Here is a 27,853-nt window from a genome sequence, read left to right as displayed (position 1 = left end):
TGGTTCTCCTATATGTGAAATGAAGGGATTGGGCTGTTTTTAGTGCAACACTTCGGTCTTGTGATTGCCTAAGAAGCATTTTCTACTATCTACAACTTGTTCTAGGCCAGTGGTCGGCAAACTCATTAGTCAACAGAGCCAAATATCAACAGTACAATGATTGAAATTTCTTTTGAGAGCCAAATTTTTTAAACTTAAACTTCTTCTAACCCCACTTCTTCAAAATAAACTCGCCCAGGCCGTGGTATTTTGTGGAAGAGCCACACTTAAGGGGCGAAGAGCCGCATGTGGCTCACGAGCTGCAGTTTGCCAACCATGGCTCTAGGCAAAATACTATTTTACAAGAACAGTCATGTGAGAGAATTCTCGTGGAGTATTTAACTGAAGCTGAGAACAGTGACAGTATCTCGTTTCTATTCTATCTATGCCACCTAAAGTAATAAGAGATCCTCTTTGCAAAGCCCTTTCCAATTTATAGGGGACTCTCAGAATTTTTTCAAGTTACATTTTACCAGCATCCCTGTCATGTGAATGAAAAGAGGCATGCTAAGTCTGTAGATGGAGCAACTGAGGTTCTGGGAGGGTCAGTGATTTACCCAAGGTCACACTGTTAGTAAGTGGCAGAGCAAAGACTTAAACCCATGTCTTATGGCAACTCTTACTGTACTTCAGTGCACCCCAGTGCCTCCATTCCAAGATAGGTATTCTTACCTGTGATATAGCAGGTGACCTGTCTGTTCTGCTCAGAGATATCGGCATCAAAGGTTTTAAGAGTGGCCACAGGTTCTCCAGGTTCACTGTTCTCAACCACAGATCCTCTGTAGTCTTCAGAAGCAAATTGGGGAGCATTGTCATTCTCATCTGTAATGGAGACTTCAACCAGGACCTGAGAAGATAGCTGGATGGTCCGGCCATGATCATAGGCTACCACATAAAAGTGGTAGGTCTGGCGGGTCTCACAGTCAAGTTCCTGGAGTGTGGTGATCCAGCCAGTCTCACTGTCAATGGCAAAGAGCTCATGGATATTACTATCAGGGTCCACAGGCAGTCTGTAACTCACCTGGCCATCCTTCCCAGTGTCCTGGTCATTGGCTGTCACTTGAATGACTGCAGTCCCCACTGGCATATTCTCAGTGAGGATCGCCTTATATGGATCAGCCTCAAATATAGGCCTATTGTCATTGACATCCTTCACTTGGATGTTGACAGACACCAAGGAAATCAAGTTAGTGTCATTGTGGGGGCAATGAGCCATCAAATCAATCTGGTACCATTTAGTGGACTCATAGTCCATGGCCTTCCTCACCTTTAGAGCTCCTGTGTTTTGGTCCAAGGAGAAGACACCATCCCTGTTGCTCTCTGGTGTGGTGCCCTGCACTAGACTATAGATTACTGGATCTTGAGCTGCAACTGCCTTGACAGAACCAATTTCAGACCCTTCTGGAAGGTCTTCAGATGCAGAGAAAGTATACAGAGGTTCAGAAAATTTGGGCAATGATACTTCATTATCAACCACCTGAAGTCGTAACAGCACCAGAGAGTTCCAATGAGGAGGGCCCCCATCTTGGGCTTTGATTTTTAAGTCAAAGACCTGATTTTCCAAGCCCACCAGGCTCTCTTTCACCTTGACAACACCAGTGGTTGGGTTAATGGCAATGATCTGTTCATGCAAATCCTCTATTGAGTCCACTGAGTAGGTGACATCTGCATTTCGACCCTCATCTGCATCATAGGCCAGCACCTGAATAACTGGGGAGTCTTTACTGACATTGGATTGAATGGACACTGTGTACTCAGAGGCTTTGAACTGTGGGGCATTGTCATTTTCATCTGTGAGGATGATCTTCACAGTACAGAAGCCCACTTTTCCTCCTCCATCCTGAGCCATGACTTTAATAGCAATGACTCTTTCTGTTGAATTTTCTCGATCCAGTTTCTTCAGAGTGGTGATCTGGCCATGGGGGTTTATGGAGAACTTCTCACCTGCTAGTTTATTGATGATGGTATAATCTACAGTGCCATAGGGGCCACTATCTTTATCTATGGCTAGCAACTCAATCACCTTAGTTCCTACCTTTGCATTCTCTGCTAACTCTGCCTCATAAACATGCTGCTGGAACTCTGGGCTGTACTTATTGGCATTTGTGGTGTTGATATACACAGGCACAGTTGCTCGGAAGACCCCATCAGAAGCACCTACCCTCAAATTGTAAGAGGAGTCCGGGTGCTTTTTGCAAAGGTTTAACATAGAAATTATTCCTGAGGAGCTGTTAATGGAGAACTGCCGGTCCTGATTGCCAGAGAGAATCAGGTACTCTAGACGAGAGGTGTCCCTGCTGTCAGGGTCAAGAGCTTGGACTTTGAGAACCAGGTGTCCACAGGTTGCCAGCTCACTGACATTGGCTTCATACTGAGGTTGCCTGAACTCTGGAGGGTTGTCATTGATGTCAGACACACCGACAACCACAAGGGTTTCCCCAGTGAGTGGAGGGTTTCCTCTATCCATGGCCCTAACCTTCACATGAAAGTGCTGTTGGGATTCATAATCCAGCTCTTGAACTGTAGACATCTCCCCTGTGCTCCCATTGATCTGGAAGAATTTGGAAACATCCGAGCCATCCTCTACAATCTGATAGGAGACATCACGGTTCTGCCCTGAGTCCTCGTCAGAAGCCAACAGTTGGATCACAGGTGTCTGTGCAGGCAAGCCTTCTGAGATCGAAGTGGTGTAGACCAATTGGGAGAAAGTGGGAGGATTATCATTGACATCCTCCACCAGGACTTCCACAGTGGCTTCAGAAAATGACCCCTGAGCTGTGTCTGTGGCTCTGACTGTGAACACATGTTTGGTCTTAGACTCATAGTCCAAAGGGCCTGTTACTGTTAGCACACCAGTCTTAAAGTCAATGGTGAACAGCATCAAGGGCTCTTCCTCCACAATGTTGTAGATGAGTCGAAGTCCCTCTGGACTCCGGGCCTGGGTGTGGAGGATTGGGGTATATAGTGTGATATTTTCAGGCACTCTGACTTTATAGTAAGGACTCTGAAACAGTGGGTTGGATTTATTTCTTACAATGACAAGTACCTCTTCTGTAGTCTGGAGGGATGGGGTTCCTCCATCCTGAGCAATGACTTTGAGGTGATACTTATTTAAAGCTTGATAATCAAAAGGTTTCTTCAGTGATATGTCCCCAAGATAGGGGTCAATTCGAAAATATGTGTACTCTTCTGCAAATGCATATGTGACAGCACCATTTACCCCCAAGTCTTGGTCACTGGCAGATACCTGAAAGATGACATCCCCTGGCTCGGTGCCATCTTGGATGATTGTGTAATAAGGCAGATGCTTAAATAAAGGGTGATTATCATTGACATCTTCAACAGAAACTATGACCAGAGCCTGAGCCACCCGTTGAGGGGTCCGATTGTCCCTAAGTTCCACTGCCAACTTATGTATGTCCTGTTGTTCTCGGTCAAAGGCCACACCTCTTGTCTGCAACACGCCTGCTGACTTGACCATACAAAACATATCAGTACCATTTAAGAGGGAGTAGTAAAGGGTGTCATTCAAATGATTGCCCTGGACGCCAAGAATCACCAGTGCCTTTCTGTCTTGCAAATTCTCCTTGACTGTTGCCCTGTAGACATTCTGGTCAAACTGTAAGCTTGTGTTAAGAGCTTGTGTCAAAGAAATTTTTACCAGTGCAGTATCTTGATAAAGGCCATCAGAAGCCCTAATGGTGAGCTCCCGGGAGTGTCCCAGGAGAACAGGATTCAACACAGATATTCGACCACTGATAGGATGGATAGCAACAGCTTCATCGGCATTGCCCGTCTTGATACTATAACTGACTTTGGAGTCATCATCGCTGGCCCACACCATGAGGAGCTCCATACCCCGATGGACAGGCATCACTATTGCTACTTCATATATCTGGTCTGAGAATCTGGGAGGAGAGTCATTTACATCTCTGATATAGATGATGACCTGAGCAGGCCTGGGTGCAAATAAGATGGGGCTTCCTTGGTCATGGACATAGATGCTGAATTGCAAAGAGGGCATGCTCTCATAATCCATCTCTGATATGATGGTTAGCGTTCCCATGCTGGGATCAATTTTGACAAACTTCAAGGCCTCTTGCTCCAAAATTTCATAGACCAACAAGGAATTAGCTTCTTTGTCTCTGTCAGAGGCACGAATCACAAAGGGGCTATTGTTTTCATCCATGATCATGCTGTACAATGGAGCTGCTTCACTAATTTGGCCCACAAAAGTCGGCCTTAAGAACATGGGAGCATTGTCATTTTCGTCAATGATGTAAACAAGAACCAGGATGTCAGTAAATGCTCCCGCCATATTGCAGCCTCGGATTTTCAGCTGGTAAGATGAAATTTTCTCATGGTCCAAGTTCTTCTGGGTGGAAATGAGGCCGGAATATGAGTTCATGGAGAATACACCATCCTTGTTTCCCTCTCTTAACTCATAGGTAACTTCCGAGGAGCTTGTAGCTGAGACAAGGAGGATTGGGGAACCAACAGGGATGGATTCAGGAATCTCTACAAAGTACTCGGCTTTTGAAAAGATAGGGGCGCTGCTTTCTGAAGGGTGGACATGAATGATCACTGTAGCCAGATCATGCCACCGTGGGGAGCCTTGGTCTTCTGCCTTCACTGTCAGAGTATACCGGGCATGATTTGTCTGATTAAGTTTCTGGGCTAGAGTGATGATGCCTAGTAGGGCATTGATGTTGAAGAAACCCTCGCTGTTCCCTAAAACAAAAGATAAGACAAATTGAAGTTAATTACACCCTCAAGAGGTACCAACAAAGCTTTCTACATTGGTAAAGAGACTATCACACAAAACTTGGACAGGGCAAAATTCACATCCCATGTCACCTGGATTTAGTTACAATATAATGTATAGGGTGTGTATATATGTGTGTAATATATGTGTGAATTTTATTATATATGTGTACACATACACATATAAAATAATAAATGAACATTATATTACATAAATAATAATAAACGAATATTAAGCTCTGTGAGGGAAGAGAACAAGTCATGTTCATCTCTGTCCCTCCACAGCATCCAACTCACTAAAGTATTAATTATTATGAAAAGTAATTATTATTAAATATCATTCATTATGAATTATTAAACATTACAAATTATTATTAAAATTAGTTAGATACTAGATGTTATCATTTTTGTTACATTAATTACCTATAATTAACACTTATCAGTGATAGCAATAATCCCTGGCATTTGTAGAGTATTCTACAGTTTACAACATGTATTAACATACATTTTCTCTTTCAATCTTTACAAAGGCTTTCTGGCATAGGTAATATTATCCAATTTTTGAGGTGAAGAAAACTACCTAAGGGATACAAAATCATGATGTGGCCTTAGCAGGAAATGAAAATCACTCCTAAAACTATGCCATACATCCTATGAAGTATTATAGGTCCCTTCTATTGTATAGGCACAAAGATAATCTATTTTTAAATGTTGCATGTACTTATAAGCATCCTCTACGTGTATAGTCATTGGTAGGTTTATATAATATACTAGAGGCCCGGTGCAGGACATTCATGCATGGGGGGTGCTGGGGGGGGGTCCCTCAGACCGGTCTGTGCCCACTTGCAGTCCAGGACCCCTCAGGGGATGTCCACCTGCCAGCTTAGGCCTGCTCCCCACGGCAGGGAGCGGGCCTAAGCCCGCAGGCGGACATCCCCCGAGGGGTCCTTAGTGCTGCTGTGGAGGCGGGAGAGGCTCCCACCACCGTCGCTGCGCTCATCAGCCTTGAGCCCGGATTCTGGCTGAGCAGCACTTCCCCTGTGGGAGCGCACTGACCACCAGGGGGCAGCTCCTGCGTTGAGCATCTGCCCCCTGGTGGTCATTGCACATCATAGCGACCAGTGGTTCAATTTGCATATTAGGGTTTTATTATATAGGATGTGCAAATTCTCTTGTAACACCAGTAGTATCTTAATTATTGTTCTTACCATCTTTGAAAGTACATTATCTTAGGTCACTATAGTCCTAGGGAATGCTCTAGAGCAGCAGTCGCCAACCTCATGGACTACCAGTTGTCCGCGGACAACCAGTTGGTGACCACTGCTCTAGAGCAGGGGTGGGGAACTTATTTTCTGCCAAGGGCCATTTGAATATTTATGACATCATTCAGTTAATATAATTCACTTAATATAAATTTATGTTGCTATGAAAAAAGCTCCTAGATTTATTGAATTTCGAGTCTTGCCTGGGTTGCCTTCACAGAGCCAGAACAAATCATCTCGCAGGCCTTATGTGGCCTGCGGGCCGGATGTTCCCCACCCCTGCTCTAGAGTGATAGCTTGCCAAAATTTAGATTGCTTGGCCCTTGAGTAAATTCCAAATTCATGCCTGTAGTGCTTCTCTTTATTACCAAAACCCCTGCCCTCTTCCGGACTTATAGCCAGGCCTCTCACCTTTCAGAAGGGAGTAGTGGACCTCAGCGTTGGCTCCCCGGTCACCATCCATGGCTCGGACTTGGAGCAGCTCTGTACCTGGGGCTGTGGTGTCAGGAACACTTGCCTCATAGTGGAGCTGGGTGAAGCGGGGTGGGTGGCGGTTTCCATCTTCCACGTGAATAGACACCCACACAAAGTTCCTCCTGATGGGCATCTCCTGATCTCGGACCTATGGGTCCGAGGAGGTAATGGGGTGAGTAGCAAATGGAATGGGAAGAGGTTTGGTTAGATTGAGGTCAATGAAATAGAATGCCAATGAAAAATACACCCAATTGTAGCTCTATTCCTTTCAATTTGTTCACATTTATGCTCTTTTTTCTTTTAAAATAAGTTTATTAATTATTGATTATTAGGCTTAGCTATTTTAATGGATAATCTCACTTTAGGAGAAAGGCAGAAATTAACAGAGAAACAGTATTTGCCAAATTTGGTCTCAGAGAATATTAGTTTTTCAAGTTGTTAACATGTTGTGCAGGGGTGAAAAAATATTCTATGGTTAAGTAAATTTAGGGAGCACTAAATTAAATGAAGTTAAAGTTTTCCTTACTGTGGACTTCTCAGAGCCTTTAATATACATTAATATGCCCAGAGAATGATATACTAACATATAAGAACCCTGAACCTCGAGTCAGGAAGGCTAGACTCTAGTTTTGGTTCCATCAAAAAGAACTATATGATGATGAGCACATCTCCCTTCCTCTGTGGACCTCAGGTATAAGAGAAATGGTAGGATCAGGGCTTGGACTAGAGTGAGACAAGTAGGGCATAAATATAAGGAGGCACTGACTCTCAGGGTCATAAAAGTGTAGACAAAAGACCCTGAGAGTGAGTCCTCCTTAAATTTTGTTCCCTATGTACCTGGCTCACCTCACCCTAGTGTTTGCTCTGGGTGAAAGGGTCTCTGGGTCCCTCCCAGCTCTGACACTTTATAAATCCACATTGTGGTCATGCAGTTCATGGAACAGGGAGAGAACTGTTGGGGGATATCTGGAGCAAGTCTAAGATTGCAGGAGTTTTCTTGGCAGCTGTCCCATCTCTTTCTTCACTCCCAGGCATCCTTTATGGAAGGTACTTCTGGCAGTCTGTGAAATGTCACAACTCATCTCATGGATTATCATTATGAGCATCAGTACACCTGGCCCATCAGGGGGAAAGGGAACTTTCAGCATGCCCCTAAGCGTCCACCCCCACACATCTTCATGCAAGTAGATTTTTTACCTGATTTTTCAGTTAACTCACCATAACTGTCAGCATGTGCTGGGAGGGCCCTGAGCTCAGGTCCAATTTCCCCACCGTTATCAGGACACCACTGCTTGGGTCCAGCTGGAAGAGGCTGGCACTTTCTGGGTCTTGGCTGCCATGTATGGTGTAGATGAGGCCCTTGCCCTTGTCTTGATCTATGGCCTGGACTCGGAGGAGCTCAACCCCAGGCAGTGTGTCTTGGGGAACTCTGACCTCATAATGAGCTTCCAGAAACTGGGGCCTGTGGTGGTTAATGTTGGCAATCATGACAATGTAGACCTAGGGAGGAGAGTGAGACAGAAGATAGACTGGAAGCTCCATAAAGTCAGGGGCCTTATCTGCCTGGTTCCCCACCATATCATCTGTCTAGCACCATGCCTGGTGCACAGTACTTAAGAATGTGTTGAATGAATGATAAAATTTCGAAGTCATAAATCTTTCAGGTAACATGCAATCTAGTGGTTTTCAAAAACGAATTTTTTATAGGGTCTTTTCTTTAAATGAAATTTTGTGTGAAATCTCAATATATGAAACAGATAAAATTCTGGCTGAAGCCAAAGTAGAAATCCAGAGCCCCACTTACTTGGCTATCATTCCTCATGCCCATGGTAGCCCCATGGCCCTCTATCTTTAATTAAAAACTACTAATTTAGCCCGGCCGGTGTGGCTCTGTGGTTGAGCATCTACCTATGAACCAGGAGGTCACGATTCAATTCCGGGTCAGGGCACATGCCTGGGTTGTGGGCTTGATACCCAGTGGGCAGTGTGCAGGAGGCAGCCAATCAATGATTCTCTCTCATCATTGATGTTTCTATCTCTCTCTCCCTCTCTGAAATAAAAAATAAAAAGTATATATTAAAGAAACAAAAACTACTAATTTAAACAAACCCCTTAATATACAGAGATCCACAGTGGGAAGAAGGATCCTTCCAAGATCACAGAAGTAGGATGTGTGTCAGATAAGACTGGGATGCAGAACCTTGATTCCAATTTATCATTCTTTGAGGTAAAGCACAACCACAGAAAGCCATTTGTAGTTTCATCCCAACTAAGCAGGACTCCTATTTCCTCTCAACTTGAGAATTCCCAACTGAGGCTTCTAACCTGGGTGGCAATGGTGTGGAACCCATCGGTCACCTCCACAGTCAAATTATAGCTTGACCTCGTCCTCGTGTCGAGAGGCTTGGCGATGATGATGCTGCCTGTGGTCTTCTCAATGTCAAAGTCCATGTCTTTGTCCCCACCTGGAGGGCAAGTGGGTGGGAAGCACACAATCTCAGTGACTTAGGCAGCAGGAGCACAACATGGGATTTGGCTGGCAGATTTAGAGGAGTTGGGAGTAGGTGCCAACCTTGGCTGGAGGGACTATAGGCATTCAAGGAAGAACCTGAACCAGGGGTTTAAGACTGTTCAGAAACAGTGCGATATCTGGGTGACAGGCTGGAGTTTATTCCCCAGGCATCCAAAAAGCTGTCATTTATCTTGTTAAGTTATCGTCAAATTTTTATCAAGATCCAAGTAATGATATGGAAAAAGGTGAACTTATGTGGACTGAAGAGTCCCAGAGGAAGACCAAAATTAGTCACAGAACATATTCTGCAACTAGGATTGAAATATGTAGGAGTAATGAAGCTCTACTTCATGGTTTCCAGGCAGTTTGTATGGCCTAAAGGTGCCAATGCCCAGGAAAAAATGAAAATAACTCTAGCCCTGGCCGGTTTGGTTCAGTGGAAAGAGCATCGGCCTGTGGACTGAAAGGTCCCAGGTTCGATTCCGGTCAAGGGCATGTACCTTGGTTGAGGGCACATCCCCAGTAGAAGGTGTGCAGGAGGCAGCTGATGGATGTTTCTCTCTCATCAATGTTTCTGACTCTCTATCCTTCTCCCTTCCTCTCTGTAAAAAATCAATAAAATCTATATAAAAAAAAAGAAAAGAAAATAACTCTAGTCAGCAAGAGGAAATTGATTTCATGAATTCTAAGAATCTAAAATATAGAATTAGCATGCGGTTATTTAAATGAAATAGAGATCTGTTTAGTGACATGGAAATACGTTCATCATACATTTTTTAAACTTAGAAAGCAATATTTTAATATAACCCTCTGTGTGTGTGTGTGTGTGTGTGTGTGTGTGTGTGTGTAGAAAAATGACCAGAATGAAACACATCAAAATTGTAACAGTGGATTAGCTTCTGAATGGTGAGAGTTTAGGTGATTTTTATTCTCTGCTCTGCATTCATTTATATTTTCTCAATGTTTTTTAGAGTACATGTATTCATTTTGTGTAAAAGAAAGAAAACCAAACAATGAAAAAGAGCAGTGAATCAGAACTAGAAGTAATTGCAGGAGGCCAAAAGCTTAAGACAAGTGCACATCCAGGCTGGGAAACTGTAATAGGAATCCATGGTTTGTGCTATGCTGAAACTCTTAAGATTACAGGTTCTTAACCTGGAATCCCTGACTGGGTTTCAGAGAATCTATGAAACCACTAAATTTGTCTGTAAATCTGTTTGTGTGTGCAACTTTCTGGGAAGAGGGTCCCAAGCATTCATCAGATGCCCAAAGGGGTCTGTGCCACCCCCACCACCCCACTGATGTTTTTTTAAAAATCTTGGATTAAGGATAGAAAGGAGATTCAGAGCAGGCCATCAGAGCTTGGACCCAAATATCTCCTACAATGAGAATGGACACTTTCCCCTGATCTTGAGGATAGAACATATAGCTGGGACCAGAACATATAGCTGGCCTCAGGCTCATGGTCAATGAAATCAGTGCTGCTTTTCACATGGAGGCAGAAGAAGAAACATAAAACTTGTGCTTTCTCCTCTGGGTCTCTCTGACCACCCTCTAAGATCTCCCAGGCACTTGGGGTAGCGGAGGCACTGTCCAACTCTGGCTGTGTTTACCAGTGAGACCAGGAGGTTGCACCTGAGAACTACCTGGTGTGGAAGTTTGGCACAAGTGGTACCCCTACTACTCACTGCCCCAGAGAACCACCTGTGGCCCAAAAAGGGGCTTCCACGGAGCATGACCTTGAGAGGACTCAGAAGGATCATACTTTGAGGACTAGGGATAGTCTATACGGAAGGAAGGGGCTGGCTCTCTGAGGGCCTCACCTGAGATGTTGAACCAGAAGAGTCCGGGTCGGCCCTCAACACTGATGACCCCCACCATGTGATTCACGGGGTCTGTCTCCATAACTGTAAAGCTATAGTGGGGCTCGTCAAAGGCCAGTGGGATGGAGGAGGGCCGGGGCTGAGGGATCCACTCGATGTGTAGCCGGACACTGGCCGAGAGTGGTGGCTGCCCACTGTCTGTTGCCTGGATCTGAAAAGAGGCCAAAACTGAGAGTGAGGCTTTGTCTGTAGGGCCAGAAGATCCAAGAAACAAGAAGATCCAGGTGACCATCCAAGAAACAGGGTGCCCTGTGACTGACTGAACTGGCCTCTTTTCTCATTCAACACACAGTTGAGGGCTTACTGTAAGCAGGTACATGCTGGTGGTTGCAGGCACAGTGGTGAATGGAACATAGAACCTGTGTTCAAGAACCTCATGAGAAGTGACAAAATAACGCTTACGATGTGCTGATTCCTAAACTAGATTTTACACACATGGACCCTTTACCTCCCATCAACTGTAAACATAATAAACTAGAATTTATGAGCTTTCACTATTGTCAGGCCCTGCTCTAAGAGCCACATGTGCCATATCTAATTTAATATGCATGACAGCCTTGAGATAGACACTATTATCACTTCCCTTTTGCAGGAGGAAACTGGGGCTCAGCATGGTGAATATATAGCCTGGGTTTTCTGACTGGCCGGCAATGAGGCTGGGTTGGATTTAGGCTGTCTGACATGAGATCCCATGCCCTAACCATTTGCTATCTTGGCTTCCTACAAGGAAAGTGTTCTTAGTGCCTTTTACAGATGATAAAGCAAAAGCTCAAAGGGGTTAAATGACTTGTACAAGGCCACAGAAGTGTAAAATGGCAGAGCTAGGATTAGAACTCAGGCTTATCTTGATTCCAAAGCCCCTGCTACTCTCACCAAAATCTTTATCTCTAAGAATAAGACCTTATTGCCCTCAAAGAGAAAGGCCCAGAATTCTGACCCTTTGGCTGATGTTGGGGTTCCCAGTGTCTCTGGGAGTAGCACCTTCATCATGCCTGGTGGCTACCTCCTTCCTCCTGAATCCGAGAAAATCCCTAACCGGCAATGTCGCACCCTTCCAAAGCCTCCGTGCCCCCTCACCGTTAGGATGTTGTATTCTCCAGCCGCGAAGGTGTTGCTGGATGACACCATGCCCGTGACCGGGTGGATACTGAAACCCTCCTTGTCACTCTCCTCAATACTGTAGGTGACCCTGCCATTGAGACCCTCATCCCGGTCTGAAGCCACGAGCCTGTACACAGGCCCAGGAGTCACCGGGCTCAGCCTCTCTGGAAGGCGGACATTGAAGAGCTTGTGGGAGAACACAGGGGGGTTGTCATTGACGTCCGAGATGCATACCACCACCCTGGAGGTGGACCTTAGGGAGGGCTCCCCATTGTCCAGCACAGTCACCTGGGAACAGAATCCAGCATGAGTTGCCAAATACAAAGCAGGAAATAGGTGTTGCCACCCACTGCAACCACTACCCCTGCTTTCAACAGCCTGGAAACATCAGTCTGTTCTTTGGTGTATGAGTGTGACTTTTATTATCCCAACCTCACCTACTTGGAACCCAGCTCTCTGGCAACCTCACCCACAGGGAAGCCAGCAGGAACAGAGAAAGAACCAGAAAGAACTGGAAGTCATGGAGGCTCTAAAAAAAAGACGGTGCCCTTTCTCAGGAGGCCTGTGGGCCATTTCTCAGAGTCCATTGACTTTTTATTTGCTCATAATTCTCATAAGCTTTGTTCTCCAGTGTCTTTAAGCTACTAGAGGATAGAAGAAACAAATGAGAAGATGTTTATGAGGGATTGGGTGGTACCTTTTGAGTCAGACAGGCGGCTCAATGCATGAAATGAAATCCAGAATGAGAGAAAAGACAGACAATTTTAGAACCAGGGAGTATTTCCTGAAGGGGCAGATGGTCCCATGTATCAGTGACCCCGTGGTTATGAGACAGGACATTTCTACTCTAAATGGTTCCCATTTTTAAAAATACATTGGTGTTTAAAGATAAATGCCTTTCCTGGACTCTGGAGAGTGCTCCAGTCTCTAGAAGGCCAGTTAGCTACTGCTAACTCCTGTTTCTTACAAAGGTATGTGTAGAGCCTGGGAGCACAGAGGCAAGTTTATTTCGGTTCTGCTGAGGAATATGTGTCCCTCACAACTGATGTCTTTAAGACTAGAGGAGGTACCTGTTCATTGGTATGGATAGCTCAGGAGGGGGCATGGCCCTGTTGCTGACCTGGTGTTTAACCTTGGGTGACCCTCTCTCTGGATCATGAGGGTCCGCTGGAAACCACACTAACATGCATAGCACATGTGCACTGCTCCCTCTTACTGCACTCACTACAGGCATTACTAATCAATCAGTGCATCCTGCCCAGCCTGGACATGGTTTCAGGTTCTTTCCCTTCACCGTGCTAATGAGCCAGCAGAGACTCTCAGAGTCTTCACCACCAACGACAGCAAGACCCAGCTTAAGTAGCAACTCCTCCCTGAGCCTAGCACCCTCCTCAGCCACAGTGCTTGGAGATATGCACATGGCCCAAGGCCTGGCTGGGCTCCAGCCTGGCATCCTTCAGGAGATTTCAAATCCAGTGAGTGGGTTCACCACCATTACTCACCTCCAGGATGTGTTCATCCTTGTTCTCTCGGTCCAGCAGCCGAGCCGTGGACAGCAGACCTGGGGGAGAGATGGCAGGAGGGAGACTTGAGCTCCCAGGGCTCCCAGGCCCACTTCACTGGGGGTAACTTGGAGGGTTACATTCAAATCCTTGACTGGAATTCTGGTCTTTGGAGAACGAGAACATTAAGGGGAAATGGAACTCTGGAGGAAGAGAAGGGCAAGGGAGGAAGTGGAAGAAACACCTACGCCCCCCTTTCACCATGAGGAGGCTGCTGTGCACAATATATTGTTGAGTAAAAAAGGCAGCTTGTCAGGAGTTACAACAGGGATCTCAGTCATTGTGTTCAGTTCATGAAAAATCACAAAGTGGTAGCTTTTTACTCTTTTGCTCCTGTTGTATTTTTCAGCTCTTCCCATGACCCTGGTACAGATGAGCCAGAGGCTCCTCTCAGCTCATTTGTCCCTTGAGGATGGGGGACTTGGTGGTCTTTAAGTCCAGTTTTAATTTTATGAGGTGCTATGGCTATACAGTGAGGCCACAAAGGAGAGAAGATGCCAGTTCTTTGCATGCATTGGGAAAGTCAAGTCTGAGGTTATCAAGGGTGCAGAGGGCATCCAAGCCCATAGGTCATAGCTGGTAAGGGAGGTCTCTTTTAAATCAAAGCAGACCTACTTGTTGGAGTTAGTGGATCAGCTGAAAATGTTCAGTACATTTCTGGATCTTGTTTAGGCAATCAAATAATGGAGTAATGGAATGAAATGTGGGGATGGGAGCTCCATGAGGGGCAAAGGAACTCGATGTTGGGGTGCAGACTCCACTGGAAATGGGAGTGTGATGTGAGGGTGGCCTCTGTGAGGGACATGTTCCTGCCTTATGCAGTCTGGCCAAGTCATCCTGACTTTTCTTCTCTAACTGATGGCGGGCATGGGAGGGATCAAAGAAGACTCCTGGGAAGCCCCACAGCCAGAGGCCCTTCCAGCCAGAGAAGGAAGACCCATTCCTCTGGGACAGTGAATTTGTCCCAGATCACCTCACCCACTCATTCCCAAGCTAAGGGGCCAGATGAGGAAAGGCCCCAGATCTGCTCCCACCCCCTCCCTGGAAGAGTATAGGGCAAGAGGGCCATGGCTGGTAAGCCTTCCTCTGGCTCATTCCTTGCTTTCCTTTCTGCTCCTTCTCTCCCTTTCTCTCTTCTCTCTCCCTGTTTATGCCTCACCACCCTCCTTCTCTTTCCTTGTCCAGGTCTTCCTCTCTCCCTTCCCCCTCTTTGCCTCTCTGAATCTCAGACACTCTTATTCTGTCTCTCCACCCCTCTGGTTTTTCTTTTCTCTTTCTGCCTTTCTCTCCCCACTGCCTCCTTCCACCTCCTAAGGGCCAGGGTCCCTGGACTTGCTGCCTGTCATTGCCCTGTTATCAGTCTCATCCCTGCTCTGAGGTTGGTGTCAGGGAGCCTGTATAGAGTGGGGACATCACAGAGCCACCCCACGGGCTCTTCCTGGCACAAGGCAAGGACTCAGCCAATTCAGGTCTTGTCATTTCTCCCCTCCAAACAGAATTTTCCCATTACCCCTTCTTAGGCCCATCTTTGACCCTTGCCTCCCCACCCTTTTTTTTTTTTCTCATCCAAGAATTTTCCAACTGCAGTTGATTCAAACTCCAATGGATTCCAGATCCTTCTTCTCCTTTCACCCTGACCCAGCCCAATTTAGGTCTTATCCCAACTCCCTTCCCAGCTTCCTCTCCCCCTTCTGCCCTCCATCAGGATCATAACAGCCAACACTCACTGAGCTCTTACATGTCCAGATGTTCTTCTGAGCTCATTCTATATCTATCTATTAGCTCATTTAGTCCTACCCCAGGGGTAGCTATTATCATCTCCATTGTACTGGTGGAAAAACTCAGGCATAGAGCAGTTAAGTAACTCCCCCAAGATCTTATAGTTAATAAGTGGTGGAAATTGACTTACAATGTCTTTAGTAAGACCTGGGGCTTCCTCCCTCCAGGCCATAGCTCCTGGCACTCTCCTTGCCCAAGGGCCCTCCCAGACTCCTGCCTATCAAAGTCCTCCCTATCCTTCAGCTCAGTATAATGACTGTTTCTTGAAGCCGTTGCTGATCCGCCACATTGAGCAGCTTCCTCTCCTCTGAGCAGTCACAGCATCATGCCTACACATACACTAGCATGGGCTCATTTGCACTGGCTCTATAGTTTTTTATATGTGATCTTCATACTCCTGATGGGCTGAATTTCTCAAAGCCTGCAATTATGTTGTGTTTTTCTTCACGTCTCGCCACAGCACATGGTTTAAATGCCTCATGAGGGCAAACACCTTTAACCTTTGCCGAATAAATGAATGACTCTTGGGCTTAACAAAAGATTGTGGATGCTGGCAGAGGTTCATTCATTCACTTCTCAGTTATTTATTGAGGTTCTACTGTGTGCCAGGCACTGAGGATATTATATTGTGTTTAGTCAACATTCCTTTTCTATAAAGCCTTTGAAGTCTAGTAAAAGACATGGATAAATTAATGGAATAATCACACAAATGAATATAATGTTCTATGTGACAAATGCTTTTAAAAAGGAGGCAAGTGGATGGTGCTGGGAGGGATATTATAGTGTCAGGAAAAACTTCTCTGAGGAAAGCACAGCTGGGCTGGGACCTGAAAGAAGAGCAAGAGTTAGCCAGACAAAAGGAGAGGAAGAGCCTGGCCAGTGTTGCTCAGTGGTTGAGCATCAACCTATGCACAGGTCCAATTCCTGGTCAGGGCACATGCCTGGGTTGCAGGCTCAATCCCCAGTGTGGGGCGTGCAGGAGGCAGCCGATCAATGATTCTCTCTCATCATTGATGTTTCTCTCTCTCTCTCCCTCTCCCTTCCTCTCTGAAATAAATAAACTCAATAACAATATATTAAAGAAAAAAAAAAAAAAAAAGGAGAGGAAGAGACTCGTGGCTCAGAACAGCATGGGCAAAGGCTCGGTGCCAGGAAAGGGTATGGCCATGTGGCTTGACTCAGAGAGTGGCAAGGTGAAGAGAGGCCAGACAGAGCCAGAAAGGTGCGCAGGGGCCATGTCAGGCACAAGTTTGTGGGACACGGCAGGATCTGGCTTTAACTTAAAGGCATAGGGACACCATCCATGGTATCCAAGCAGGGAAGCGGAACAATAACATGGTGGTGTTGAGAAAGCTGGGTTGAGAGCTCATTGCTGATTATTTTATTTTTAGGTGTTTATTCTGGTAAAAATTTCTTCCTCTACTGCAGGAAGACTAAGAACATCTCTGCCCTCGGGGGCATTTTGCCAGACCCCATGCCAGGAAACTGTTGACAGTAAACAAAATAGGGATTTGGAGACTGAGAAGCTAATGCCTTAGGTGAGAGATCTCTTTCCTCTTCTGAAAAGGGAGGGATAGGGTGGAACCAGGTAGAGAGCCAGCTAGGCCTGTTTTCTAGGCTGAAAGCATCTTTCTAGGAAGACTAATCCATTCCCCGAGGTCAAAGGTTAACAGGAAAGGTTCCAACAAATGCCACTGTGCAAACAGACAAGTGTATTCCCCCACCCACTGTCTGCCCCAGGACCCCCAGGCTCATGCTTTTCCTGATTTCCTTGTCTTAAGGATGGGGAGGCTGTCTGCTAGCTTTCTCTCTTTCCCCCTCCTCCAATCTCACCAGGGTGAGTTGTTGGAGCTGAACCCTAGGTTCAGAGGAGAGAATGTCAGCCTTCTCTGCAATCGGGTTGTTGTTCATCCTCCAGGAGGAAGATGTGGCCTGGAGAAGTATCTGCAGTGGGGACTGGCTCTCAGATTTCAACAGGAGACAGGCAGGTAGCAGAAATGTGGGAAGCAGGCTGGCAATAACACAATGGAGAATGAGGGGACTGTGGGGACCAGAGGACACGCCCCTGCTCTACCTAGGGAGCTACTGTCGCCTCTAGGCATTGTGGTCCTGAGGAATGGGGGGTAGGGGGGACAGTGTTACCAGATCTCTTAGTGACAACCAAAAACCTGGAATGTTTTGTGGAATTGCCCAGTTTTCAAAACAACTTGAAAAATCATTGTTTAAAGCTTGTGCAAGCCACACAAAACCCCTGTGTGGGCTACATCTGGCTCACTGCTGCAAACTGGTGACCTCTGAATCCTCTAAACCTCACACCATCCTTGCCCCAGAGGGCCTTGGGCTTAGGATAGGTATTTGTGAGATGGTTAACACTGCTGAAGTGGATCTCTGTTGCCACCACTCTGTGGGCAGGCTTGAGATCAGTTGGGAACTAGGGTTAGGAAATTCAGCCTGTGGCTTGTGACTCAGGGGAGTGGTCAGTTGGGAGGACTTGGAGGTCTGGAGTCACCAGGCAACCTGCTAACATCCTTAGGTCCCAAAGAAAGAACGCTTTCATATCTTATTTTCCCATAGAGACGGACTTTGTGGAGCAGTAGTTCTCAGTTTTACCACCCATCGGAATCCCCTGGCCATCTTGTTACAATACAGATTCCTGGGCCCCACCCTGAGTTCTGATTCAGTAGGTCTAAGATGAGACCTGAGAATATGAATTTCTAACAAGTTCATAAGTCCCTAACTATGCTGGTCTGGGACCACACTTTGAGAAGCACTGCGTTAAGGAATCCCATTCACCCAGATTTCTGAGGTTCTTACCTGTGAAAGGGTGAATAACAAAGAATCCCATGTGGTTCCCACTGGTGATGTTGAAGGTCAGCTTCCCTTTGGAGCTGGAGTCGGGGTCCCAGGCGTCCAGCTGAAGCACAGAAGTGTGCAAGGGCGCATCCTCCTGGACGGAGGGGTAGAACACGGGTCTGGACATCCGGGGTGGGTTGTCGTTGACATCTGTAACCTCGATGTAGACTTCAGTTATAGCAGAGAGGGGCACGGAACCCCGATCCACTGCCAGTACCGTCAGCCAGTAGCAGGACACGAATTCTCGGTCCAGGGTTGCCAGGGTCTGAATCATTCCTAGGGACAGTTGATTGCCAAACCCCAGAATATTTTAGAGCTCAAAGTAGCCCTGTAAATCATCTTACCTAACACTCCCCAGACAGTTCTCTGGAAAGGATACTCATAGGTGTTCCGTGAGAAAAGGAAACTGTTGGCAATATGTGTGGGAGCTGCTGAGTTAAACATGGAGAAATTCATATTCTTACTGTTGAACCTCTCAGAGCCTTTTTCTGCCAAAATAGGCCCAGGACTCTGGCACATGGGCATCTGCAGGTTTCCGGAAGACCGTGGTAGCTGACCTACTTTCTCCTGGCCTCTTCAACCCAAGGCCTATTGTTTGCTTTACTTCACATTCTCGAAGGGATTTCCTCACAGTTGTCCTCAAACTGGTTCCTTCAAGCTTCAAGTATTATAGATACAATTTAAGGGTTGGGGATTTGATAAATAAATTGCTGTTCCCCTTTGCAGTATCTTGATGATCTTAAAGACTTAGCTCCACAAATTGCTTGCTCTGGGCCTGCACTGTTCTAGAAGTTGAGAGTCCACTAGTGAGCAAAAGAGGCTTGCACCCTCAGTTGTCACGGCTCACACTCAACTAAAGGGTAGAAGTGAGAGGGCAGGGCCCTTGTTCACAGTCATAGCATGTCAGAGATGAAGGAACCTATTCCTTTAATGGGTGGGGAAACTAAGGCCCAAAGAAGGAGCATGACTTGACCAAGACTATGTAGCAATAGGTGGGAGGGCTGGGTTTGAACTGACTCTCAGTCTAATGCTCTTTCCACCACATCACCCTGCCCTTTACCCTGGAAATAAATCACCCATCAGATTGTAAAGTCCTTGAGGACAGTGACCTACCTTTATTCACCAGGGATCTCCCACAAAGTGTCTATGCGGGGCCTCATAAGTAGAGGGTGCTCAGTAAGTGTTTGATGAATTGCACTTATATTCTATGAAGCTTGAAAGGGATAAATAAGTTGGTTCCACATTTTGTGGAGGGCAATTTGGAAATATCTATTCACATTGAAAATATGCATTATCTTTTGACCCAGCAACTGCGTTTTTAATGGGTTTTCCTATAGACACTAATGCATATGAGTAAAAGTATTTGAACAAGGATGTTACACCTATATGATAGGATAAAATGCAGCCATTCAAAAGGAATGACAAAGATTTATATGTACTGACATATAAGATATCCTGGAGTTATGTTACATGAAAAAAAAAGTTTCAGAATTAGTGTCTATTATGTTTTCATAATAATGACACGAACAGTGATAATATCCCAGATACAAAGAAGAAAACTTTAGAAGATTATAGACAAAATTGTTAATAAAAATTGTATCTGGGGAGATGGGTCACAGAGAAACATTCATTTTTAAATTATATATAAGATGTATAACCATGATGTATTACTTTTATAAGCAAATATATGTAATATATGTTTGTATGTGTGTATATATATGTATATATACATACATATACAGATGCTAGTGGTATGGTTAATTCGACTTAAAAGGGATGCACACACATATGCATGTATATATGTAGCCCCAGTATGATAAAAACAGATTAAAAATCAAATGAAAGGGACAGGAAGGAGAGTTCCTATTTATAGCTTTTCTTTTTCGCCTGCAGTCTGACTGGACAGATCAGGACAGATTCTGATTTACCTTAGCCCCATCCTTTCCCAGCACCTGGCACTCCCATCCTGCCCCACTCCTGGTACCTGTGTCTTGGTTGATGCTAAAGGCTGTAAGACTGGTGCCGTCCCGCAGGAAGTACTGGAGCTCCCCATCCAAGCCACTGTCATCATCGTGGGCAGTCACTACGATCACCTGGGTTCCCGGGGGGCTGTTCTCCTGTACCTGGCCCTGGTGCACAAAGGAGTCAAAGCGGGGAGGGTGGAGATTCTCATTTACATCCAGGACTATCACCTCCACATGGCAGAGGGTCCTGCGAGCCAGGGGCCTCCCATTGTCACTGGCCCACAGGCTCAGGTTATACCCAGCCCTCCTCTCAAAGTCCAGCTCTTTCTCCAGAGTGAGGGCACCAGTCATCAGGTCCAAGTGGAAGGTCCCATGGGCATCATTTAACAGGACATGTCGCACTTCTCCCGCTGGACCCAGGTCAGGGTCAAAGGCATCCAGAAATGTTAGGATAGTTCCTGGGGGCAGGTCCTCTGGGACCTTCAGGCTGCTGAGTTCTGTGACGCACTGGGGGGAGTTGTCATTGACGTCTTCCAATGTGATGGTAAGGTCAGTGACAGAGAAGAGCTGGTGGCCCTTCCTGGGCTGATCCCTGGCCTCCACCTTGAGTATATACTGAGGTTCTGATTCCCTGTCCAGGTGCCCTGTGACAACCAGTTCCCCAGTGAGGGGATGGAGGGAGAACTTCTCTGTGGGGCTTAGCAGGGTGTAGCGAACCCTCCCATTGTCATCCGAGTCAGCGTCTTTTGCTTTCAGCTCTGCAATTGTGGTTCCAACTTCTGTGTCCTCTGAGATGGTTATCTGGTATCCACCAGGAGGAAATCGGGGTGCATTGTCATTGCAGTCTTTCACATGCACTGTCAGCAGCTTCCAGGAGGACTTCCGGGGCGTGCCCAGGTCATACACTGTGACATTGAGGATGTAGAAACTGGTGGCTTCATAGTCCAAGGGGGCAGCTACAGTAAGCAGCCCTGTCTCTAGCTCAATGTCAAAGCAGCCCTCTTCATTGCCATCTGCAATCACATAGACCAGTTTGCCATTAAAACCAGTATCAGGGTCAGTGGCTGCCAGGCGAGCCAGGGTGGTGTTGAGAGGAACACGCTCAAGGATGTCAATGGACTGTGGGAAGTGGTCCTCAAACTGTGGGGCATGATGATTGATCTGAAATGCACTTAAGAAAGTAAAGTCCTCATCATCAGAGTCCTGGTTCGGAAGCCCAACAGAGTGGAGGATGGTCTTTGTGAAACGTGTCAGTACCCCTGTTTTCTCACATGTTATAGGAACCTCGAGATGAGGGTCCTTCACTACAGTAAGATTCAAAGTTGTGGGTGAGGCATAGTATTTCCCATCTGAGGCTGTAATTTTCAGGGAATAACTGATGGGTTGACTAGAAGTATGATACATAAAAGAGCGTTTGAGGGATATCACTCCAGAAGAATGATTTAGATAAAAATACTCTAGCTCATTGCCTGACACAAACTCGTATTTGAGGTTCTGAAGCTCATCCACATCTATAGCTGACACAGCCATCACTGGTCTTCCTACTGGCCAGTCTTCCCGGAGAGACCCAGTGCAGTTGACTTCCTCAAACATAGGTTTATTGTCATTCAAGTTATTGAGCACAAGAGAAACAGATACTTCCTTTTCTTGGCGAAATGGGGATCCCCAATCTGATGCTCGTATCTGGAAGGTATAAATTCTTTTCATGAGCTCATAGTCCATGGGTTTGGTGGTGGAGATGATCCCCAGATAAGGGTCGATAGAAAAGGGCACATCTTTTGGACGAGCAATGGAATAGGTGACATAACCATTCTCCCCATGATCCCGGTCTGTGGCAGTCACAGTCAAAACACTGGTGCCTGGAGGGATGTTCTCGTCAAACGTACCAGCATAAGACAACCTGTGGAAGATGGGGGCATGGTTGTTACAGTCCACGATGTCGATGACCACAGTGGTGGAGGCCAGACCCGGGGAGGTTTTGATGTGTAGCTGATAGTGGGCTTGGTCATGGAAGTCCATGAGCTTCGTGGTGGTGATGAGCCCGGTGCGAGCATTAAGTTTAAACCCTGCGCCCTCTGAGGATGGCTTTAGAACATACTGCAGGTTGGGAAAGGCTCTGGTTACTTTCACCATCACTACGCGGCTGCCAGGAGGGGAGAACTCACTAAGCTGTACTCTGTAAATGGGCTTCTCAAATTTGAGGGAAGCCAGTTTGGAAGGGGGGAGGTGAAAGCCCCTGATCTGGGAATAGAAAGGAGGACTGCCCCCACTCCTGGCCCGCAGGCTGAGGTTGAAGCCATGAAGGTGCTCCAACCAGTCAATGTCTCTGACAGACACCAGACTGAACTCACTGCTCCGGCCGTAAGACTTGATGGCTTTGAAGTACTTCCCGGGGTCACCATCCACAATTTCCAGTGAGTCCACTTCGCCTGAGCTGTTCGCATCTACCGCGACAGTGGCATAGGGGGCCCCCTCACTGCTGTCTGGTGGGGCCACCACCACAGAGGTGATGGCCGGGGGCTTCCTGAGGGCCGGCTCTACATGGATGACGAGTGCAGCCAAATTGCCAAACCCATTGCCCTCGGAGATTTTCCGCATGCGGTCCACGGCCAGCACCTGGAGTTCATACTTCCCTCGCCAGGTGACGTTGAGCTTCCCAGCCAACGTGACCACGCCGCTGGTGGGATGGATGGCAAATATCTCCGACCTTGTGTTAAAGGCATAATAGAACTCGGCGTTCTGGCCCAGATCAGCATCCGTGGCGGACACCTTGCAGATGGGGCTCTTGAGGGCCATATCCTCTGAGATGGTGACTCGGTATGAAGGTGGGGAGAAGAGGGGCTTCAGGTCATTCTGGTCCAGGATGTGGACCACCACACGGGTCAGAGCTTCTAACTCCAAGGTCTTCTCCGTGGCTTGGACAATGAGGGTGTAGCTATCTCGCACCTCCCTGTTCAGAAGGGCGGTGTTGCTGCTCTTGGTCCTGATTCTCAGAAAGCAGAAGTTGCCCACCACATACTCTTCTGTTTTAAACACACTGGCCACGTCCCCAGAGATGATCCGGTACCTCACTGCCCACTGGGGCTCGGCGATGTAAATGCCCATTTTCACGGAGCTCTCCACGTAGGTCTTGGGAGCAGAGTTTTCATAGATGGTCGCATTATAAAGGGTGTGTGTGAAGCGCAAGGAGGAGGAGGAGATGATCCCTTCCAGGGGCTTGTCACAGGTTGTACAATGGAGCGAGAAAACGACAAAACCCAGCAAAGCAATAATCATGGTGGAAAATCCCGAAGCCCTAAGCAAAACAAACAAACAAATAAATAAATAAATGTGCACATTAGGAAGAAAATGGTTTCCACTGCTGTAGTTCCTCACTGGGGGTGATTTTGCCCATCAGGGGACATTGTCTGAAGATATTCTCAGCTATCCCAGCTTGGGGGCAAGGGTGCTGATGGCATTCAGTGGGTAGAGGCTGGGGTGCTGCTCAACATCCTACGATGCACAGAACCCTCCTCCCTCCCCACAACAAGAAATGATTCGTCCCCAAATGTCAGTAGTGCTGAGGTTGAGAAACCCTGTATTTGAGAAATAACAATAACAGACTAGTTTAAATCTCAAGGGCACCTGGCACATACAACACAGTCCTGACCTCTTCTCTGCTTTTCCCCAAAACCTTCAGTGGCTCCTCAGTGATGGTAAAAGAGTTCCAACCAGCTCAGCAATCTGTCTCTTCCAGAGGCTAAGCTCCAGTCAAATGGAACTCCGTCGGCATGTGTAAGGCTGCAGCAAAACCAAGCGGCCAGGGTCACGGGCCTGGCATCAGGCTGCCTGGCCACCAGCCCTGGCTCCACTGCTTACTACCTGGGAGCCTTCCTGGGCAGGTTGCTTAATCTCTGTGAGCCTCAATCTCCTCTTCTGTGGAATGGGCATAAGATTATTGTCAACCTCATTGGGTGCCTGACACGTAGTAAGTTTTAGCTTACTAGCTGTGATTAGTAACAGGAAACTAAGTTTCACAGAGACAGAGGAACTGCTCAGAGCCTTGCAGCAAGATAGAAGCAAAGCAAGAGTTAGATCTGGAACTCCTTGCAGCACGGGCCAGGGCTGCTTGCCCTATCCCAAGCTCACCTGTCCCTGTCCCAGCACAGGTCCCTCTGGACAGGAGGACCTGACTCTGACTCACCTTGTAACCTTGAACATAGAAAACTCCTCAATGCCTGGGATGTCAGAGCTGACATGGACCCTAGGGATGAGGGAGTTCTGATCCTGCTCCTCATGCCTGGCTGAGGAAATAAAGTCCCGGGCGGGGTAAGATCTTGCCCCATGTCATGTGGTGGGTGGCCAGGTGAGACCGAGCTGACCTAATGCCCCGCCCCTCAAACACTTGCTGCTCTCCCCATTCTCTCCCTTGCCTTTCCCCACAGGGCTTGTCCCTGAACTCACGCCTGGCTCAAAATGAGAGGCTCATGGGGGCAAGGACAGGACAGGGCAGGGAGGAGGGCAGAGTTGGTTGCCAAACTGGGCCTCCTGGAAGCTGGTGCCTGCCGCTCATGGGAGCTGAGCGAGGTGGCTGCCGACAGATGGGCCCCGCATTCCTGGATGAAACAGGCAGGACTTGTTTTTCCAGCTGCCTGCTCTTCAAAGGCGAGGAAGAGTTAAACTTCCAGGGCAAGGGGGAAAGGGAAAGTCTTGCATCCTCCTCTTTCCAGATTTTTGAGGGAGGGAACTCAATGCAGGGTCTTTCAGACCTTGCAGATCCATCCCAGGATGGGAGGCAGGGTGGAAGCAGGAATAGAAAGGGGCCTAATGCTGGATCTGAACACTAGTGACAGAAAAGAATGTGTATATGCCCTGTTCTCTGGCCTCCCTACTACCATTCCTCACTTCAGGTCCTGTTGGTGGTGCCCTAAGCCTGGGCACCCCAGGAAAGAGAGGGCAGGATGGAGGCAGGTTCTACACGTGGGGTCCTAATGCCAGTTACAGAAAAAAGCATTGTCTGCTCTCCACCCCTCCTGCCCCTATGCTCCTTACTTACCACTGCACCCTCCTGGAGCCTGCCTGAGGCCAAAGCCATACTCACTTCATCCCTGATATAGTCCCCTGCAAGCAGGAGGGTCCCCTGAGTTGTTTGGACCCCCCCCCCACCACCACCACCACTTCCCCACAGGATGGCATTGCTTTGAAAGTTGAAGCCCAGGGGAAAATGAGTGCTTACCCCACTCCCAGGTCCACTCACTCCATGCGCAGCCCAGTGAGCCCAGGGTGCACGCAGCCTCCAGCTCCACCTGCCCTGCTTTGCGGAAAGCTTCCTGTTCACCAGGTCAGCACCCGTGTCAGACAGGTCCCAACAAGACACCCCGCTCGGCAGCTGCACAGGAGGCTTGCAGAGTGGGGGAGGCGTTAGGGTGAACTGTAGGGAAGGGAGCAGGGGCGGAGTCTCCCTGGAGGGGGATGAGATGCAAAGAGAATGCACCCTTGGGTGGGGGTGGGGTGCCCAGGGCTGTATTCCAGCTGAGGGACCTGCAGACTTGGTGACTGGTTTGCTAAGGAAAGGACCTATGTCTGGGCATCAGTTTCCTGGCATCAGGTCCAGGCGAGTGAACAGGTTTGCAGGGTGCGAGGCCCGTTGGGCTCCCTGAAGCACCCTTCTGGCCCACACCACCTAGCACCGCTGTTTTGAAACATCTTGTGAAAACATAAGTCAATTTGTATCACTTTCCTGCTTAAAATTTTCCAGTAGCTTCCCATAGTACTTCAGTTAAAATCCAAACTCCTTATCAAATCCAGGATGACCCCATACTATCTGGGCCCTGCCTTCTTCTCCAATGATTGTTCACCAAGCTGCAGCCACACAGGCCCTTTCTCCTCTGCAGGCATACCAAGCTGAGATCTGCCTCAGGGCCTTTGCACTTGCTGTTTCCCTCTCCTTAAGGTTCTCACATGGCTGGCTCCTTTTTGTTATCCAGTTCTCAGCTCAGATGTCAACTCCTAACCCTCATTTTGATGTAGTGTCCTTCCTAACACACTTCTTTATCACATCACTCCATTTTCTCCAGGGCAGTTATCACCACACCGTATGCTCTTGTTTATCTGTTTAATGACTATCTCTTGCACTAGACATTGGACTCCACGTAGACAGGAGCTTTGCATATCTTATTCATGAATGAATTCCCAGTGCCTAGCTCAGTGCCTGGTGTATAACTACTAGTTGAAAAATGGAACTGTTTGGACTTAGGATAAGCAATGACAGAATGAAAGTGGAAAGAACCTTTAATGAGCATCTCTTACTTTTTGAAGCTGGAAAATAGTCCTAAAGAAAGAAAGGGCCCAGCTGGTGTGGCTCAGAGGTTGGGCGTCTACCTATGAACCAGGAAGTCACAATTTGATTCCTGGTCAAGGCACATGCCCAGGTTGCGGGCTCGGACCCAGTGGAGGGCATGCAGGAGGCAGCCGAGCAATGGTTCTCTCTCATCATGGATGTTTCTATCTCCCTCTCCTTCTCCCTTCCTCTCTGAAATCAATAAAAATATATTATATAAAAAAAGAAAGGGACTTGCCTAAGGTCACATGGTGAGAACTAAAGCCAGGTACTTTCCTCCTGACCATGCTGCCAGAAAGAGAAGCTGTAGTCACATGAATCTAACTGTTTGGGCTCTTGCTAACTGCATCACATTGGGTAAGTCGCTCAACATCTCTGAACTTTAGTTTTCTCAACTGTAAGATGGGGCTATTAAGACCACTGCTTTCATGGGGTGTAATGAAGACCGAATAAGGCCATGCACATGAATGTGCTTAGCACAGTGCCTGGCCCATAGGAAAGCACTCAATAAATCTTAGTTATTATTAGTTTTCAAAGCCAAGGCAGAATCAAAGCCTAAGTTTGGGGGGGGGGGAGGGGGGGTGTGCCTGAACCCTCTGGGAAGGACCAGCCTGCACCCTGGCAGAGCAGGAAGCCGCTGGTCGCTGGTCGAGTCTGAGCTTGCTGGCCCTGCCACAGGCTGTTCTGGGAAGCTGCGAGCAGGCACTTGTCTGGGGTGGGGCCTCACGCTTTTGGCTCCCCAGGCCCGGAGAGAGATCTGCATGTGGGTGAATGTGCACATTTGCAAGAGGCACACACACTTAGGAGGCAATTTTTGAATAATTTTTGTGGGTTCATTAGTTGTACATGCCTACTTGATGGAATGAGTATGATGTGAGTAAATAAAGGGATGGGATGGAGCTTGTGTGTGCACAGGTGTGAGCAAGTGCAGGTGGGGGTTCATGAAAGGACCCTTTTAGGATATGTGTGACTCAAACTCTGCCTCCTTGTCACTCCTGACCCCATTTCAAAGATGGGAAGACAGCAGAAGGTGGTTCACAACATACGGTTTCTGGCTGTGTGACGTTGGGCAAATGGCTTACCTTCTCTGACCCTAACTTTCCCTACTTCATAATATCATTTTTTTAAAATGTATTTTTATTGTCTTCAAGGAGGAAGGGAGAGGGAGGGAGAGATAGAAACATCCACGATGAGAGAGAATCATGGATCGGCTGCCTCCTGCACACCCCCCACTGGGGATCGAGCCCGCAACCCAGGCATGTACCCTGACCGGGAATCAAACCGTGACCTCCTGGTTCATAGGTCGATGCTCAACCACTGAGCCACGCTGGCCGGGCCATA

The 27,853-nt window shown here is 47.3% G+C and overlaps 1 protein-coding gene across 2 annotated transcripts in view; it reads right to left on the bottom strand.

The window, feature by feature from the left end:
* The window catches only part of FAT2 (FAT atypical cadherin 2), a 71,189-nt gene that overhangs the window by 28,228 nt on the left and 15,108 nt on the right, over positions 1–27,853 (bottom strand). For both annotated transcript variants that reach the window (XM_080675241.1, XM_080675242.1), the window contains exons 2-10: positions 20,214–23,488; positions 18,191–18,505; positions 13,538–13,596; positions 12,012–12,323; positions 10,875–11,085; positions 8,865–9,004; positions 7,758–8,039; positions 6,477–6,687; positions 712–4,770 (exon numbers count right to left, since the gene is read on the bottom strand). In XM_080675241.1, coding sequence (XP_080531367.1) covers positions 712–4,770; positions 6,477–6,687; positions 7,758–8,039; positions 8,865–9,004; positions 10,875–11,085; positions 12,012–12,323; positions 13,538–13,596; positions 18,191–18,505; positions 20,214–23,469 — 8,845 coding nt within the window. In that variant the 5' untranslated portion in view covers positions 23,470–23,488. The remainder of the gene's footprint in view (positions 1–711; positions 4,771–6,476; positions 6,688–7,757; positions 8,040–8,864; positions 9,005–10,874; positions 11,086–12,011; positions 12,324–13,537; positions 13,597–18,190; positions 18,506–20,213; positions 23,489–27,853) is intronic.

This window comes from Plecotus auritus, assembly GCF_963455305.1.
Source record: "Plecotus auritus genome assembly, chromosome: 6".
Classification (NCBI taxonomy): Eukaryota; Metazoa; Chordata; class Mammalia; order Chiroptera; family Vespertilionidae; genus Plecotus; species Plecotus auritus.
The sequence above is the reverse complement of the archived record's forward strand: the minus strand, read 5'-3'. Positions and strand labels throughout refer to the sequence as shown.